Source organism: Zonotrichia albicollis, chromosome 3 (genome assembly GCF_047830755.1).
Source record: "Zonotrichia albicollis isolate bZonAlb1 chromosome 3, bZonAlb1.hap1, whole genome shotgun sequence".
Lineage (NCBI taxonomy): Eukaryota > Metazoa > Chordata > Aves > Passeriformes > Passerellidae > Zonotrichia > Zonotrichia albicollis.
Window position 1 is genome coordinate 35223645 of NC_133821.1, and position 16077 is coordinate 35239721.

Sequence of the window (16077 nt, forward strand, 5' to 3'; positions counted from 1 at the left end):
AACTTTGTTTATGCAGCTCGGTCTGTAAGGCAGCACAGGACTGTAAATCAGTCTGATAAGGCCCTAAGAAGGAAGAAGGTTCCTATGCAGCCCATCATTCAGTTGTTTTCAGGCAAGACTGGGAATCCACTTTAAGTTTTTCACTTGGCAGTGTCGCAAAGGGTGATTCCACCAACAGCCAGAGATTACTTTCCTCATGCATATGCTTGACCCTTTGTCGCTGTTACAAAAATTTGACCTCCATCCAGCTAAAAATACTGGATGCCGCTCATACCTTTCTGCTGAATTTCAAATGAATTCAAGAAGGTGTTTCATGCAGCGCCTTCTTCTATCAAGGAGTATTATTCTGTTAAAAAGTAGCTCTGACGCTGGAAATTAGTGTTTCTTCCCTCTTCACAATATAAAAAATTACTGAATTTTTTATGAGTAACTCATTTCTGGCTCTGGTAAGGAGAGATAGCTCAACTACGCTCTGTTGAAGACTTGATGTTGCACATCCAGTAATGCTGCAGAGATCTGGTTTAAGTGAAACTGCAACTTGTGCAACTTGCTTACATTTAATCCATGTGTCCAACAAAGTTAATTCCTAGAAAAAATTGTGCTGTTGTGTGCTGACAGCTTATTTTGACAGGTGTTAAATGCTTTGCGTGCAGGCCTGAGGATATTTGGCAGCTTAAAACATTTGGTTATTACAAGTTCTCATTCTCAAAATGGAATTTTCTGTGCAAAAGGAACATGCCTTCTATAATTTATTTTTAAAAGCTTTTTTAATTTTGTAATTTTCAGAGTAATTCTTAGAAGCCCTTCCCACAGGGCCAAAGACTAAATTACTTGAAAAGTACAGTGAGCTGCATAGAATAATATATGAATAAAAATGCACTACAATGATCAAGATTAGCTGTTGAGCATCATATGCTACAGTTGCATTGTACACAGAATCTGATGAGATTGCCAAATGCAGTAATGGGTAAAAATGGATGGTATTGCCTTGATAAGCATTTTGCGTATTATTAATGATAATATTTTGAATTTTTCCACAGGCACAAAGATGTTGTTGTCAGCCAAGGTAAATAAAAACATTTATTTTTAAATACTGGATGAAGTTGAAAATATTTGCTTTTGACTGAATAGTATTTCCTGTAAATGAATGCATTGGGACATATGCTTATGAAACAGGGGTTTAGAGGTAAAATGGCATTAATCAACTCCAAGAATTCATTTGGCAAAAAAGTTACTCCAGACACGTATATGAATCTTTAAAATTGTGGAGAAATATCTCATCAGATTGGATCTTTAGTAAGTACAGAAGTTTTTGGTAGGTGCGTGGTGGGAGGATTTGATTTATTTTTGTGAAACACACAATTTTCTAAAAGTGATTTTCTCTATGTATATGTGCATAGAGAGAGATTATAAAAATAAAAATCTAAAATTTGACCTATGTGCCAGTCTTCATCCAAGCAGATGTGAGTGAGACTTTGGAAATAGTTTTAAGATATTTTATTTCTGTCCCATAACTAGCAAAAATGTCAACTCGTGAAAAAAACAGCCAAGGTAAGAATTAAGCTATGCCCTTTGGTCGCTTTCTTCTAATTTAGCACTCTCACAAATCTTTTATTTGGCTTTTCACCATCAAAGAGCATCAGTCTCTTAATCATTCTCTTAATATTTCAACTCTCTTCTCATGGAAATTTATATGCATATGCACATTGCAATCTGTATGGGGACTATTTGGGAATAGTTAAAATAAATTATGGCACACATAATTTCATTGGAGAGGAATATGTGTTCACATAGAAGTCTTGCATTGTTGCCCAAGACGACAGAGTATTAAGAACTGCCAACTAAAAGATTTGTTTTATCTCAGCTTTCTGTCTTGCCAAAATTACAACATATAAATGCTGATTAGACAAGAACAGAGACTGAAGGTTTTAATAGTCTCCTGAAATGAAAAATGGGTCTCTTCTGAAGTGTATGTCTTTGCACCAATGAATCTTGCATTCTGTGGCTACCTGCTGCTGCTGGCTTGTTCAGTCAGGAAAAGGAACATCGTGGGATGTGGCAACAAAAGAAGTCCAATTCTGGTGTTGCAAAATTGCTCTGCTTTGAATGTACTGCAAACTGTACTGAAGCATGCAGTTTCAAAACTAAAGCATGTAACTGAGTGCATGCTGCACACAACAGATCTATGTACAGGGGTTTTGTCTTGTGCTTTTTTGCTGCTAATTAAAAAATCTGTAGTCTTCAGATTCTGTGCTGCCAGCAAGTTTACGTTAGTCACATTTTGATTGCTTTTGGTCTCCTTCAAAAAAGAAAAAAAAAGCCCTCTGATTTTTTGAAAGTTAATATATGAATTGCTGGAATAAAAGCAAAAAGCAACTTGGATGCAATTGCTTTACCTTTTTCTAGTTCACAGAGAAATTACAGGTATAAAAATATTCTGAACTGATTCTTACCAAAAGCATCTTCAGAGACAGGATGTGTGAAAGGGAATGAATAACTATCAAGAACAAAGAAGAAGTGTTTCATTATGCCATGGTGCTTAACACCAGCTGTAGAACAGTACATATGTGCAGCACTGGCTACTGTATAAGGAAAGCTAATCAGTGGTGGCCAGACCAGCTGCAATTTAGCTTTGCAAGTTTTTGACTAAAATTATTATATTAAAAATGCCTTTCCTAGTAAAAAACAACTTTTCACAAAACCGAGTTATGTATAGCTAAAATACCTTCAGTACTAAGTACTTTCTTACAACATGCTTCTACAACTCTGCTTGTTCTGCCCAAAATGGACCATCCTAAAGTTCTCTCATTCTAGTAGCTGTAACTTCAGTGGCCTCAATGTGCTCCCTGTCTTCTGTGTCACTGTGCAGAGGGTGTGATGCATGGGCCCCTTCCAAGTGTGTCAGGCCATAGTCTGTCCTGAGCCTAACTGGAATCAAAGAGAAACACGATGCAGATAACAGGGCCCCACACATATGGCAGGTGGAGGGAAAGTCTTGTCATAGAAAATGCATTTGCTCCATTTTAAATACATGGAGTGGCAAAACATAGTTCTGTCTCTATCATGGATGCAGATATAGTTAGAAGATTCAAAGTTGTTTTGAGTTTTTTTGTTGTGTTTTTTTTTTTTGAGTTTTGTTGTTTGTTTTTTTTTTAATATGGACAATTGAATGTAGTTTTGACATGTTTTAGAGTGTGTGTGTGAGACTGTTAGCTTTTATGTTGTGTTTGCTGCCACAGCAAAAAGCCTGTGTAGGTTGCTGTTGCAGCAGGTTCACCCATCCTTCCCAGTATCCGCTTAGCAGTACTTGGTCACTTCTCCATCAGGGCAGATGGCTTTAGCCTGGTTTGTACTTGGGAATTGCCACATGAGTAAAACAATGTCCAGTTGGCACTTTGACCCAACTGGTCAGGAAGCTGAAGAGTTGCACAGTTAGGATCATGTTTCTGAGGTAATCCTGTGGACTTGGACAGTTTTGTCTTGGATAGCGTGGGATGAAGAGTTGCCCTTGCTCAGGGTGTTTGTACAGAAACTTTCTGTTCTGGAAGGCAAGGACACAGAAATTTACAGCTGCTTTAATGTTCCGTTGTGGTTTGCCAGCCTTTGCCTCTAGGGGTGAGCAGTCTCTAGCATGGTGTTAATTAAGTTACAACAGCTCCCCTGAGCTGCTCATTTCACTGAACACTGTGTAAAACACCGTGTATGCTCCCAGCACTCATCTCCCATAAGGACTGCATCCATGTTCTTCCTAGACCTAGAAATTCTGTGAAGGAGGCTCTTGGGAAAACTGCTGGTGTGCAAACTGCCAAGCTTCAAAGCAAATCTACAGTAAAAATACATCAGTGTCTTTATACACAGATAAAATAAGTTTGGAATCACTGTGAAATTGCAGATTTTTATAGCAGAAGGTGTTTGCACAGGATAATGGGATGGAAGATGACAATTTTGTGCTGCTTTGAACATCCTGGAATCACTTTGTTTCCTTTTTTGATTCAGCTAATAAAAACCAGCTTTAAAAATATTGGTGTGGTATAGTACCACAAAATACAGCTGAGCACATTTTTGCATGCTTAGCTCTCGGAATATAATTTTTCTAGCAGCAGAAGATACTGCAATTATATCTGTCTTCTGATACTCTGTAAATTCATTGTGGTTTCTGTTGGTGTTGATATTAGCCATTAAAGTGATAGACTTGGGGAGCAAGTGAGATTCATAGCTGAGCTTGAGCAGTGAAAGGCATTAGCTGTGGTGTCAGAATTGGCTGTGGTTTGGTGTGGAGTCCCCCAGAGAGTGCTGCCTGTAAATGTCAGCAGGACCTAGGCAATTCTCTTCTCCTGCCAGGAGCAGCAGCAGCATGGGCAGCCACAGCCTGCAGCTGCCTTGTGGGCAGCCACTTGGTGTTTTTTTTAGTTTATCCCCATGCCAAAGCCACAAGTGTTGCAGTGTCACCTCGTACCTTCTCAGTACCCATTTTGTTCCATCATGACTTTATCTCTCCCACTCAGGTTGAATTGCGTATGCTTCAAGTAACGTTAGTCCTGAGCTTTAGGCTCCTGGTTATGTGCTGCAGCAGAGGTCATAGGGTCAGTTTGTTTGTTTGTCCTTGTAAACCACCAACTTTTTTACAGTAAAATCCAGTTCTAAAATTCTGTAAAAATCCAATAAAGCTAAGGGTGAAAGGAACAGGTGCTTACTACAGCCCTCAAAAGACCCTAACTAAAGTTACTCTTTTAAATTCTTTACCAGCAGGTGTTTATAATTCCCTATTAAAGCCATCTTGCTTCTCACTTCAGCAGAAACATTTTTTGAAGTATTAATCATAAGGCATTCATATTTTTATACCCAGAAGTTAAAGACCTGGCTTATTTTGAGATAAAAGGTAATTTATTTCCTTGAGATTGTGTGTTTGAGTTTGGTTTTCAGTGATAGCAGCTCCATATATGAATCACTTCTTCACTTATTATAAAGTAATAAGAGACACTTAAACTTTTTGGATGGCAGTAAAAACCATATGTGAAAGAATTAATGAAAAACATGTACTGCATTCCTAAGTTTTTTGGTTGCCTTTTCCTTTTTCTTTTTTTTTTTTTTAATTGTGCTTTTTTAGTTTTCAGTACTTTTTCTTCTGTTAGTTTAACTGTGTTATAGTTTTAGCTTCACAGACAGAGCAAGTGTGGAGCACACAATGGAAAAAATGTGCTCTGCTGACAATGCATGCTGTCTGCAGAGAGTGCAGAATTCAGTGGCTACCTCAGACTGCTTTTTCATTAGAAAGTGATTTTGTATCAGGCTGTTGAAGGTGCTGCTGTACCTGAGAGCAAATGGAGACCCCCATCTATCATTATTGGGCTTCTTGCTCTTGTTCAGGCACAGTGCATATTATTAAAAACAATCAGTACTATCACAAAACCAAATTGTGTACTTGGCAGTTTTTATCACTGATTCTTGGTGAAGTCAGGATTCTATGATTTAAGCAGGAAGCATTTAGATAGATTCTTATTGAGCTTGTTTGAGTCCAGTATTGCTTGTTTAGTCTTTGTTTTTCCTTTATAAAAAGCTAGAGTTTAATATTAAACTTCAATTGTTTCAGTGCTAATGGTAGCTGTTGATAATACCTAGATTCATAATGTCACCCAACAAATAAAAAAGCAAAGTTCATTTATCAGATTATGTAAAATTAATAGCCAAAGATCTGTTAAGAAATTTCAGGGCAAAGCTGTAAAATCATTCCAAATCAGGACAACTCTCTTGTCTCATCTATTGTATTTGGCTGTTTGGCTGGCAGTGCACCAGGGCTCTGTAACAACAGTGCATGTCTGTCTGTCAGGTTCAGCAGGCATTGGCACATGATAGCTTGGGGTGAGAGATGGCAGAGCTGCAGGCACATGGGAATTCCACTGTGAGGTTGAGTGTAACAGTCTGGGCTTGGTGGCTGAATTTGGGTATTCATCTCTGCGCTGTTAGCACTGGTTTAAATTAGAAACAGGCTTCTGAGCTCTTGTCCCTCAGGTTAGTGGTCCTGCAGAGTTCTTGGACACAGGCCTGAAAGCAGAAGGCTTGTGGGAAAGAAGCTATTTGTAGTTTTAAAAAGCATAGCTTCACTGGTCAAGCAACTAGAAGGTGAAGACAGATTAATAAATGTACCCTGGATGTGGTAGTTTATTGTATATTATTAGAGTGTTCTGCATGGCTAAGCTAGCTGGAGTCTTTTGGGGTTTTTCATTTGCCTGTAAATCACTTTAGGGTGCTGCTACACATAAATAGAACTGAGCTGGGGTTTTAATGCACCAGCCTATGTTGAACTTTCAAACTCGAGGGGGTGGGACCTACTGAAAAATAGTCAGTAATAATTTACAAAATTACTGTAATAATTCCTTTAGAACTAAACTTCTCTGTGTATGTATATAATCTACCATATGCTCATTAGACGTGCCATTATGTACACACTTGCTGGCTGAAGAGCAGTTAATTACAGCACAGACTTGTGGGGCAACCTCAGTGTCTTGTCTCATGAGGAATAGTATAGCGTAAAATACATTCTATAATATTATGTCCAGTCTTGTTGAAGAAATCATTAATTGAGGGTGAAGGTTTCTCACATGCCTCTACAAAACTACTTGATGGGTTTTTTTTGTGGCATGTTTTTTGGAAAACATGGGAGGATTTTGTAGTCTCACTGTCTTCAAATTTCTGAAGTATCTGAGTAGTAGCTTTCATGTCTTCTGAATTGCTTTTTGCCCTAGATACTTCAGAGTTAATCTACAAAGACTTCTTTGATCTTTTTTTCTCCTCTTTTCCTATTATTTTTGTTATTTTCCTTTGCAAGCCTTTCATATTCCCCTAAGAATATGATTCAGGGAAAGTAATGAATTTCTTAAGTGCCATTGCACGAGTCTTTCTGTGCTGGCTTCATGGAAGCACTAATTTCAGCCTTTCAGATGGTTTGAATTACAATATCTTTGCTCTCTGTTATCACTTTCAGGGTTTTTCATTGGCCTTACCTTCCAGCTTGCTTTCCCTGATTTGCTGGATTTTAAACATTCTTCTAAAGGTGAATTAATAGAAATTGTTGGGAGTTGAATTTTAATGTTACTGAGCTGCTTTTTCTTATTTCTTCAACTTTTTTTTTCTTTATAAGGCCTGATTAAAAGCTTATTCATGCTAATGGAAATCTGCCCTTGATACAAGGAGGCTTTGCAGGAAACTTTCAGTCAGTTCACTATTATTCTACAAGCTTTATTTGCCCATAGTTTTAGTCAGTTCTGGATTGCCATGCCTTGTCAATAGGTTCCTTGCATGCAAGGTATCTGTGCTGGCTTACAGTCAGAGAAGATGCTCTCATTTCCTTGCAGGTCAGCCAGGCTTCTGGAGCTTCCTCTCTCTAGCAGCACCTTGTCTCACCAACATATTTATTCCTTTCTTCTCTGTCAGGCTGTAAACTTCCAAAGAACTTGCTGTAGATACTTTGGTTGCTAACATCTACCTCCAGCCTGCTGGGACCTATTTGGTTTAGTGTTTACACTAATGAACTTTACACAGGAAAGTAGAAGCACTCACATTTCACTCATGGCTCAAAGCTGAGAGGCCAAACTGGTAGAGTTGGAAGGTGAGATTTTAATACAGTAAGACCTAGATGTTCCTGAGGCTGAAGTAGTATTAAAAAAAAAAAAATTATTCATGCAGAAGTTGCTAGCAATGTTCTAGCTATAAACAGCTGCTTGCAAGAATTAAATGGTAGGGGAAAGGGCTATAACATGCCACTTAATTGTACAAAGGTTGAACCACACACTTATTTTGATAACACAAATACAGTCCCAGGTTTTATCAAAAGTAATTCTAATGGAGACAGAGGCCTTGTGGAAAGTGTTAATGCATGAAAACCCTGGTAGGTTCTCCTCTGTAGTACTGCATGCACCCATAACCACAAAGGGTAAATGTTATTGTGCTGTGGAGACAGACTAAACCCTTATTATACAAAAAGAGAGTTAAATAGTTGGATGTTTTTATTTTTTCAGAATATGAATGCTTGGAGGATTGCTGTTTTCATGCTCACCCAATTCAGTTTCTGACAGCAGATGGGCTGAAATGAGCAGTCATGCTGTCACACACACAGAGAAAGAAGAAAACCTGGCCTTGTGTTATTGTCACCTGGAAACTGAGAAGTTCCCAACTAGTAGGAGGAGGTTTTTGGATGCTGATCTGAAATCAGCAGTGTATTTGTGTCTCTCAGTGACAGCCAAAGCTCTGCTCCCAAAGCAGGTGCTGCAGTACTCTGCAGAGTAAAAAACATCAATGCAAGTAGAGACAGGGCACTGGGAGAGCGTGTTGGGTGTCTGTCAGGCTGGACTAGGCTGACTCATTACATTAATTTGCATTAATTTTCAAAGCCACATGCTTGAGCAGTTTTTAAGATTACCTTGAGATGTGCCCTCCCCATGTCCTGGCTTCTCTTCGGGTCTCTCTCCTTCTGAGCAGTGTTTTGTGTCACTTCAGCTGACTGGGGCTACGTTTTAGTCAAATTAAGTGTTTCTGCATCTTTGGGACCGAGGTAATGATTTCCCCAAACCTCTGGGGAACCCACGAAGAGCCAAGTCCTGCTTGGAGTCTGCTTAGGTCCAGCACACCCAGAGGGCTGCTATGCCTGAGCCAATCCTGGGAGCATAAATTGGGAGTGCTGATCCTGTCTGTGTTCCCTGGCACTTGTGTAAAGAGATTGTTGAGGCTCCAGAGGTGAAGTACCGTGGAGCCAAGGAGAGTTTGGCAAGGGCTGTGAATTTGAGCTCAAAGCTGCACAAAAAGCAGCTACAGCTGTTCCCAGGGAAGAGCTGGCCCCTGGAGCCAGGGCACTGCAGCCGCTTGGTGCTACCTTTTGTAGCGACTCTGGGCTTGTGCTGTGGGTAATCCATGGCACCTGGGTGTGCTACCTGCAGAGCCTCAGCTCTGCTTTTCAGTGGGTTTGATCCCTATTTGAAAGCATTTATAGGATGTCTGCAGTTGCAGATTAATTAACTTGGCAAGTGCCAAGGGTTCTTCATGATGTGCCCTCCTGGCCCTTTCCACACACATCCCCGAGCACCCCCTTCCCCAGATGCTTCTGCTCAGTGAACAGTGGGATCTGAACATCTCTATATATGAAACAAAATATTTTTACTTTCATACCTAGTGTTTTCAGGCTGGTAGATACCAGAATTGTCAAGGATTTTTTGTTGGTTGGGGTTTAGTGAGTTTTTTACCCACTCTCTTCAAAAGTTTTGACTTTCTCCCTTGTCATCTCTTACATACATATCTATCATAACATGACAGGCTCTTTTTTCCCAAAAGAAGGAAATAAAAGTCTAGACCTACTGTTTTGTATTGGAAAATAGTGAGGCTGCAGGAAAGGATTGTAGTCTAATGCTCTTGATCATTCACTTGGGCAAGTATAGTATGAAAGAGTTAAATCACTGATTTTCTTAGCTTGCGAATACAAGAATTTGGCCTCAGGCAATTAACTGCTGTTTGAGAATGGTGTTGGTAGCTGTCATCCTCTCTAGTATTTCAAAAGATTTTTACATTAATATTATATCTACCCTACAGGTCATTCTAACAAAAGGAAATTTACAGTCTTAGACAAAAAAGATCTTTCAATGGGCTGTCTCTTTTTCTAATCCTTCTGCTTCTTTAGGGAGAGGTTTAATCAAGTTTTACCTAGCCTGTGTCCTTCTAACAAGTGTTTTAAATATGTATCTTCAAAGGTAATCTTGAGTAAACGCAGCTAGTTAAAAAGGTAAAAAAATGTTCTTTCTTTAATGAGAAACTTCAGGGAGCTAATTTGTATCTGAATGCCCTGTGGATATTCTTTTCCCTAAGCTCCAGCAGAACAAGCTTCTGCCAGAGGCTTGACTGAATTCCTCCTGGGTTCTTCATGCCTCTCATCTGCAGAGTCCAACAGGTGCAACTGCCTCCATCCATAAGAATTTCAATTGCAGGTTGTCTCCACTGTTCTAAGCAACAATGAGAAATTTGATCCTAAATTTGTGGTGTCATTTTGCACTGATCTTGTGGAACCAGAAGTGTCAAGCTCAGTGTTATATCAAGAATTTATGGATTAACAATGAGCAGTCTTTTGTAAATACCCTCAGGCTTTAATTTCTAAGACTGTTGGTGCCAGATTTTAGTAGAAAGGTCATTGTTAATACATTACTCTTGGGTTTGGCCAGTGTTATTTTATCTCTGAATATACATACTATAAAAAATGAGACCTGGTGCTAGTTTGGAGTAATTATCTAAACATTTATGTCAAACTAGTGACAGCTCCAATCTTTAGCTTTTCTTAGTGATGCAATTAAGCAATGCACATGTGGTAAAATAACTGTTGCGTCTAATTTAGCAACCAGAGAGTGAGTTTCTTTGTTCCTTTTTCCTTTATCTGAGACAGGTTTTCTACTGTTCTCAGTGGAGAGACTCATGGGGTTCTTGTTCAAAGCACCCATGTTTTTTCTCAGAAAGAAGTGAGACAACTGTTTTTCATCTTTTTCATATTTGCTCCTTTTGTACTGGGTTTCTATGGCTCAACTTTCATTGTATTAATATGCCAAATAAGAAAAAAACCTTTATGTATGTGTTAGTTTTAAATTTTTCAATTGTTATAATTACTGACCTGGTTTCTTTTGCCTTTTTAGATCTCCGAGTTTGACTTGATCTGTTAAGCTATGATTCTGTGAAAATAAGTCTGAGTTTCTCATAATTTCAATTGCAGATGTTTTAGGGAATGCCAGACATAGATTGCACAATTATGCAGTCTGAGTATTAATCTTATGCTTAATTTGGGAAATATTTCCAAGCATTCCTTGAGGATTGTAGGGAAGTCTGTTTCATGTTTGTTTCTTAAAGAAGTACTAAAGTAATTGTTGAAAAAAATCTTAATTTTAGATCTTAACGTTTTTTGTGTCAAAGGTGATTTGAGTTTTCTTAATACCATATTGCTAATTTACAGTTATTCTTCTACTCAACTCCTCTTCTAGTCCACTTCTACTCAACTATTCAAATTTTGGTTTGAACTCTGAGTTCCCTGTGTCTGCTACGATTTTCAAGCCCTCACTCGTAAAAAAGTGTCAGCGTTCCAAATTCACAGCAGAATATTATATTACTTTGGTTAATATTTATGCCATAAATGGATATTAATTACTAATGAAGTTGAAGAGCAATAAAAGTTACTACTTCATTGATGCAAAGTTAGTGGAATATTTGGCTCTTTGTCATCAGTGCTTTTTGAAATGGAACTGTAATTTTCCCTATTGGTAGGGAGGCTCACATTCCTTGAAAAGGAACTCCTGAAGGCTTCCAAAGTGCTCAGATTCCCACAGAGATGAAATACATGTGTCTTGTCACAGCTGTGAGCAGGATTAGCTGGAGTCATTCTGAGCTGTTGCTTTTTTCCTTTTATTCTTCAGGATACAAAGCTTAATAACACAGGTTGCTGTATTAGTTTGTGATGGTATATAATTTTTGATTATATCCATCTGCAAAGCTCTTGACACTTTTTCCTGTGGTGTCCTCGCGCCTTAGCTTGGCCGCTAGGATTTGGAATAATGTGTGGGGGAAAGAACCAGTTGGAGAGTTGGCCTGGGAGGGTTGTGGTTACTGGGTCTGTACCTGGTGGCCAGTAGGTGACACAGGGAGTCTGCAGGATTCTGGTCTGGCCCTGCCCTGCTCATCATCTCCAGCAATGGCCTGAGTGGGTGGGTGACACAGGGCACTCTCAGGTTGGCAGTGACAGCAGACGGAGGCCCAGTGGCTGTGCTGGGGAGATGGGCTTGTGGGAGCCTCATTGATGAAGCAAAGATAAATTCCAAGTCCTGCACCTATGGAAAAGAAGAGTCTCTGGCAGAAAGACAGTGTGGGGACAGAGGGGCTGGAGGAAACATGCTCTATGGGAAAGGCCCCTGAGGTGCCAGGAGAGGCTGTGCCATCTCTATTCTAGGAGTTTTTAAATCTGCGTTAGGCAAAAGCCTGAGGAACCTAGTTTGGCCTCATGTCCAGACAGAGGTTGGACTTAGACAGCTCCTCAGGTCCTTTTCAACCTGAAATACCTCATCCTGTAATGCTGTGACTAATTATTTATTCAGTTTCAAATTTGAATTTTGAATTTTGCCTTTATAACTTAACTTGCATGTCTAAAATGCTACATGCTCAGTCTGTTCTATCAAAAATTCAACTAACGCTTGTTCTGTGTGCATTTAATGTTCCATTAAAAAAAAAAAACAAAACCTGGGCCTTTACCAAGCTCACATTTCAAAAATAATTGTTATATAACCAGTGTGATTTGCATCTCTGTGCTAATTACTGTGCTTATTACTGCTTATTCTTTTGTGTAAACTTGCCACATGATTAATGTGCCTTTTTGTTTCAACAGAGGGAGAATATATCAAGATGTTCATGCGAGGCCGACCAATCACAATGTTCATTCCTTCTGATGTAGAAAACTATGATGATATTAGGACAGAGCTGCCTCCTGAAAAGTTAAAACTGGAGTGGGTGTATCCTTAATATCAATAACTCCTCACTGTTCCCTTTTTGTCTTGTCTTGCATTTGTCCCTTTTACAATCCAGTCTTGTCTCTTCTCTGTTAAGAAGTAAAAACTAAAAGGTGAGGGAAAATGTTCAAATTAACATAACAATAGAAATAGTTTGTAACTCCTGTATAGTAAAACTTTAAATGGCAGGCTACATAGGTATGGAAATACTGTATTTTTTATTTGTTTGTTTTGCTGTTGACACTAATTCTGATTTATTAACTGACTTATATTTAGTGCAAAAGACAGCATCTTTGGAAAGTTAGACAATTTGAAAAATGTCCTCCTCTACATCCCACTACGTTAATGTAGGCTTTTCTTCAGGAATAGTTAGTTTTCAGCTATGGAAGATGATGAGTTTGTGTCCTTTCGTATGGAGTGAGGATTGGAGAAGCAGCCACCCTTTCCACTGCTTCTGTATTTCAGCTCCAGAGTGAAACAGTTAATTTCTTGGAACCTATTTTTGTATTAAATGCACTAAATTTGTCATTTGAGGAACTGAGTAGGTGTGTGGCTGATCAGGTTTACTAGGTCAGACATTATGTTCATTTTAAGAGATGTGCTTTTGCACATGTTTGGGTCTTCCTGTCTCTCCCCCATCTCTGCAGATTTTTCCAGTAAGCTGTTATTGTGTAAGTAAGTTTCTTAGTACTTTAGTAAAATAACATGTCTAGGCAGCACTTAAGTTGTTGTAATAATCTGAAGTTTGATGCTCTGAGGTTGCTGAAAGCAGGGAGATTTTTTGGAGATGTTGATGACACATTGTCACATGTCATGAAGAAATTTTTGGATTAAAGGCTGACTGGAAGGAAAACAGAGCTTTTATTTATGCTTTGTAACACTTTGTAACCCAATTTTCCAACCATCACAGCTCTTGGTTGCTGATGCTGGTACACATGTGGAGTGAATTGGGTCAGTCAGTGATCTGGCTGAAATGCAGTCTCTTTTTGTGAAGCTAATTTTCAAGCAGGACCAATACATTAGTTTGATTTGCCTCACAAATATGCAAGGACTGGAACTGGCATACTGGAGGAACATCAGCTCGACTTTTCCAGCATCAGTGAGCAGCTTGGACTGATGAAAACTGATCATGAAATCACACCCTCAGTTAAGTAGGTGCAAATCCCAGTGTGGACACATTTAATGTCCAAGAACCTTAAGTTCAGGTTAAACCAGTTGGCTGCTGAGGTCTAATGAAAGTGAAATAAATCTAGTTGAAAGAGACTGTTCATATGTTTTGGAATCTGTTAAGGGAAATGTCATCCCAAATCATATCAGTATATTTATGAGTGCAGGGTATCTTTTAGATGGAAAGATGAAGAAAATGAGGAAAAGGCAGTAAAATTTATGAGGACTAAATACTTGTCTCTATGAATTTGAACTTGAAAAATTGCTCTTCAGTTGGAAAATGCAGCAGCAGCACACCTTCTCATTTATGCTTAGGTTTAGCAGGGAGAACAAATCTGCAAGGTAGCTGTATCTTGGAAATGTGGTGGCAAACTGAACCCTGTATGCCTTATTAAAAAGGCATGGGGACAATGATTTACTGAGGATTTTACTAATGTCAGTATTTTACTGATGTGATCTGAAAGCTCAACTGAGTGTTGAATAATAGTTCCATTCATAGATTTTGTTTTGAATTCTTATAATTCTCCTGCCTTCTGGATGATTTTTATTATTAGGTTTTCCTTTGTTATTACTCTTTTGGAAAATGCTGGTCAACTATGACCAACTGCAAGGAAACAACAGGCAGATTATTGGGATGGTTTTTTTGATTTATGGTTGGTTTGGGGGGGAGGGGGTGTCTACCTTTTAGATGTTTCCATTAAGTTTATTCAACTCCTGATATCCCTGTACTGTAGATTCAAGTAGGGAAATAGAGCTTTTATCTGCCTTGCAGATTATTGTCATTTGAAGAAATGCCTAAGCTGCTTGGCAAGGTAAAGCAGCTCATGGAGGAGTCTGAGCTTTTGACTGTGTCTGGTTCCTGAGTGATATCATTTAAGTTGAATAATTTAGTTTGAGTATCCCTGCTTAGTACTGCAATCTTTGCTACTGCACTTCAGAACTGGTTAAAGCATATCTGACATTCCTAGGAATAGCAAAATTGGCTTATTTAGTAGCTTCAGAGGTCACAGTCAGTGCAGCTTTTGACAATGACTTTGTAATTCTTTCTCCCAGTGTATAGGAGCTCAATTTCAGGAGGGTATTTCAGACTCTGTTTTATGAGATTATTTTTAGCAGTAGTGCACTTCTTTCTAAGAATAATTGAAGACAGTTGTAAATATACTGCTGAAATCTGGTGTACGGTAGATCACTTTTCATTGAGGGCAGTAGCTATTTTTAGCCATTTCAAACAAACAAACAAAAAAGCCCCGAAACTTAAAGTTTTTAAACTTATCAAATGTTGTGACAAAAACAGTTCTTGTAATTGGTGAGAAATAATCACAATATCAAGGCAACTATTTAGTAATTTCCATGATTTAATCATCAGTTTCACTGAAATATTCACATTGAAACTCAGTGGAAATCAAGCATCAAAATTGTGTCACCCCTTTTTCTGAAGAGATACAGTCAATTATTGCATTAATTTTGTTGCATTAGTTGTGTTGCGCTGTATATGCTGCTTTCTTCTGCATGTGTGGAGCAGGAAAGAAATGCTGTGGAGCAACAACCCCTCTTTTTTCACTCAAGATAGTCTGGAATGGAGAATGAAGAAAGCAAAAAAAATTGTCCTACAAAACAAGTGGTTCCTTTAGGTGTTTGTAAAAAAAAGTGCTTCTAAAAATGCAGCCACTCTTTGATTCTTAATTTTGTAGGAGGGGTAAAAGAAAGGAAGGTACTGAGAAAATGTAATTTTTTTTTTCCCTCACAGTTTCATGAATGTCATAACTCAGTGGTGGGTGCCAAAGTATTTAGCTCTAGCTTGGCTAAGCATGGAAGACTTATGCTTTGGAAAGACGTGTTTGTGTAAATCATTAGTACTTTTCTAGGATGAATGTTCAGAGGTGTCAATCTTACTAAATCCTTATCAATACATTCCCCATTGTGTACAGCAGATGAGCAAAATCTGCCTTTCTCCTCTGAGAAGGTACTTAAAATAGCATTCTTAATGCTTCAGGATAGAAAAAATATTTTCATTGGTTTGTAGCCCATTGCTTTTGAAAGTTCAGTTTAGTTTGTTATTTTTTGTAAAAGGGCATTCTGGAGGTTTCTTTTAAAGGAGTTTAAAAGAAGAAAGAGGAATGGAGTGGAGAAGTAAATAGTAATGGAGGAGAAGCAGAGGCATCCTTTCTTTCTGCCCTCAGCATTGTGTTGTACCAGCATTGCTCTGGATATTGTTTGCTTAGCAAGCCAGTGAATAATCTCTGCTTCAGAGGAGCCTTTGTGTTCTGCCCTGCTAAGGGAAGGCAGCAAGATATGGATCTGTTTTGTTTTTCACACTCCAAAGGGTTTAATTGACAGCTGAATGCAGTGTCCCTCTTTGAACTATTGTTTAGCTACAGCATGGGTTTTGTTTTGC

The 16077-nt window shown here is 38.6% G+C and overlaps 1 protein-coding gene across 9 annotated transcripts in view; it reads left to right on the top strand.

Annotated features, from left to right (window-relative positions):
- Positions 1 to 16077, top strand: part of EML4 (EMAP like 4) — a 147656-nt gene that overhangs the window by 99203 nt on the left and 32376 nt on the right. For 7 of the 9 annotated variants that reach the window (XM_014264391.3, XM_074537160.1, XM_074537159.1 and 4 more), the window contains 3 exons: positions 1041 to 1066; positions 1519 to 1551; positions 12395 to 12518. In XM_014264391.3, the coding sequence (XP_014119866.1) occupies positions 1041 to 1066; positions 1519 to 1551; positions 12395 to 12518 (183 nt within the window). The remainder of the gene's footprint in view (positions 1 to 1040; positions 1067 to 1518; positions 1552 to 12394; positions 12519 to 16077) is intronic. The other 2 variants (XM_074537158.1, XM_074537162.1) reach the window with 1 other exon arrangement.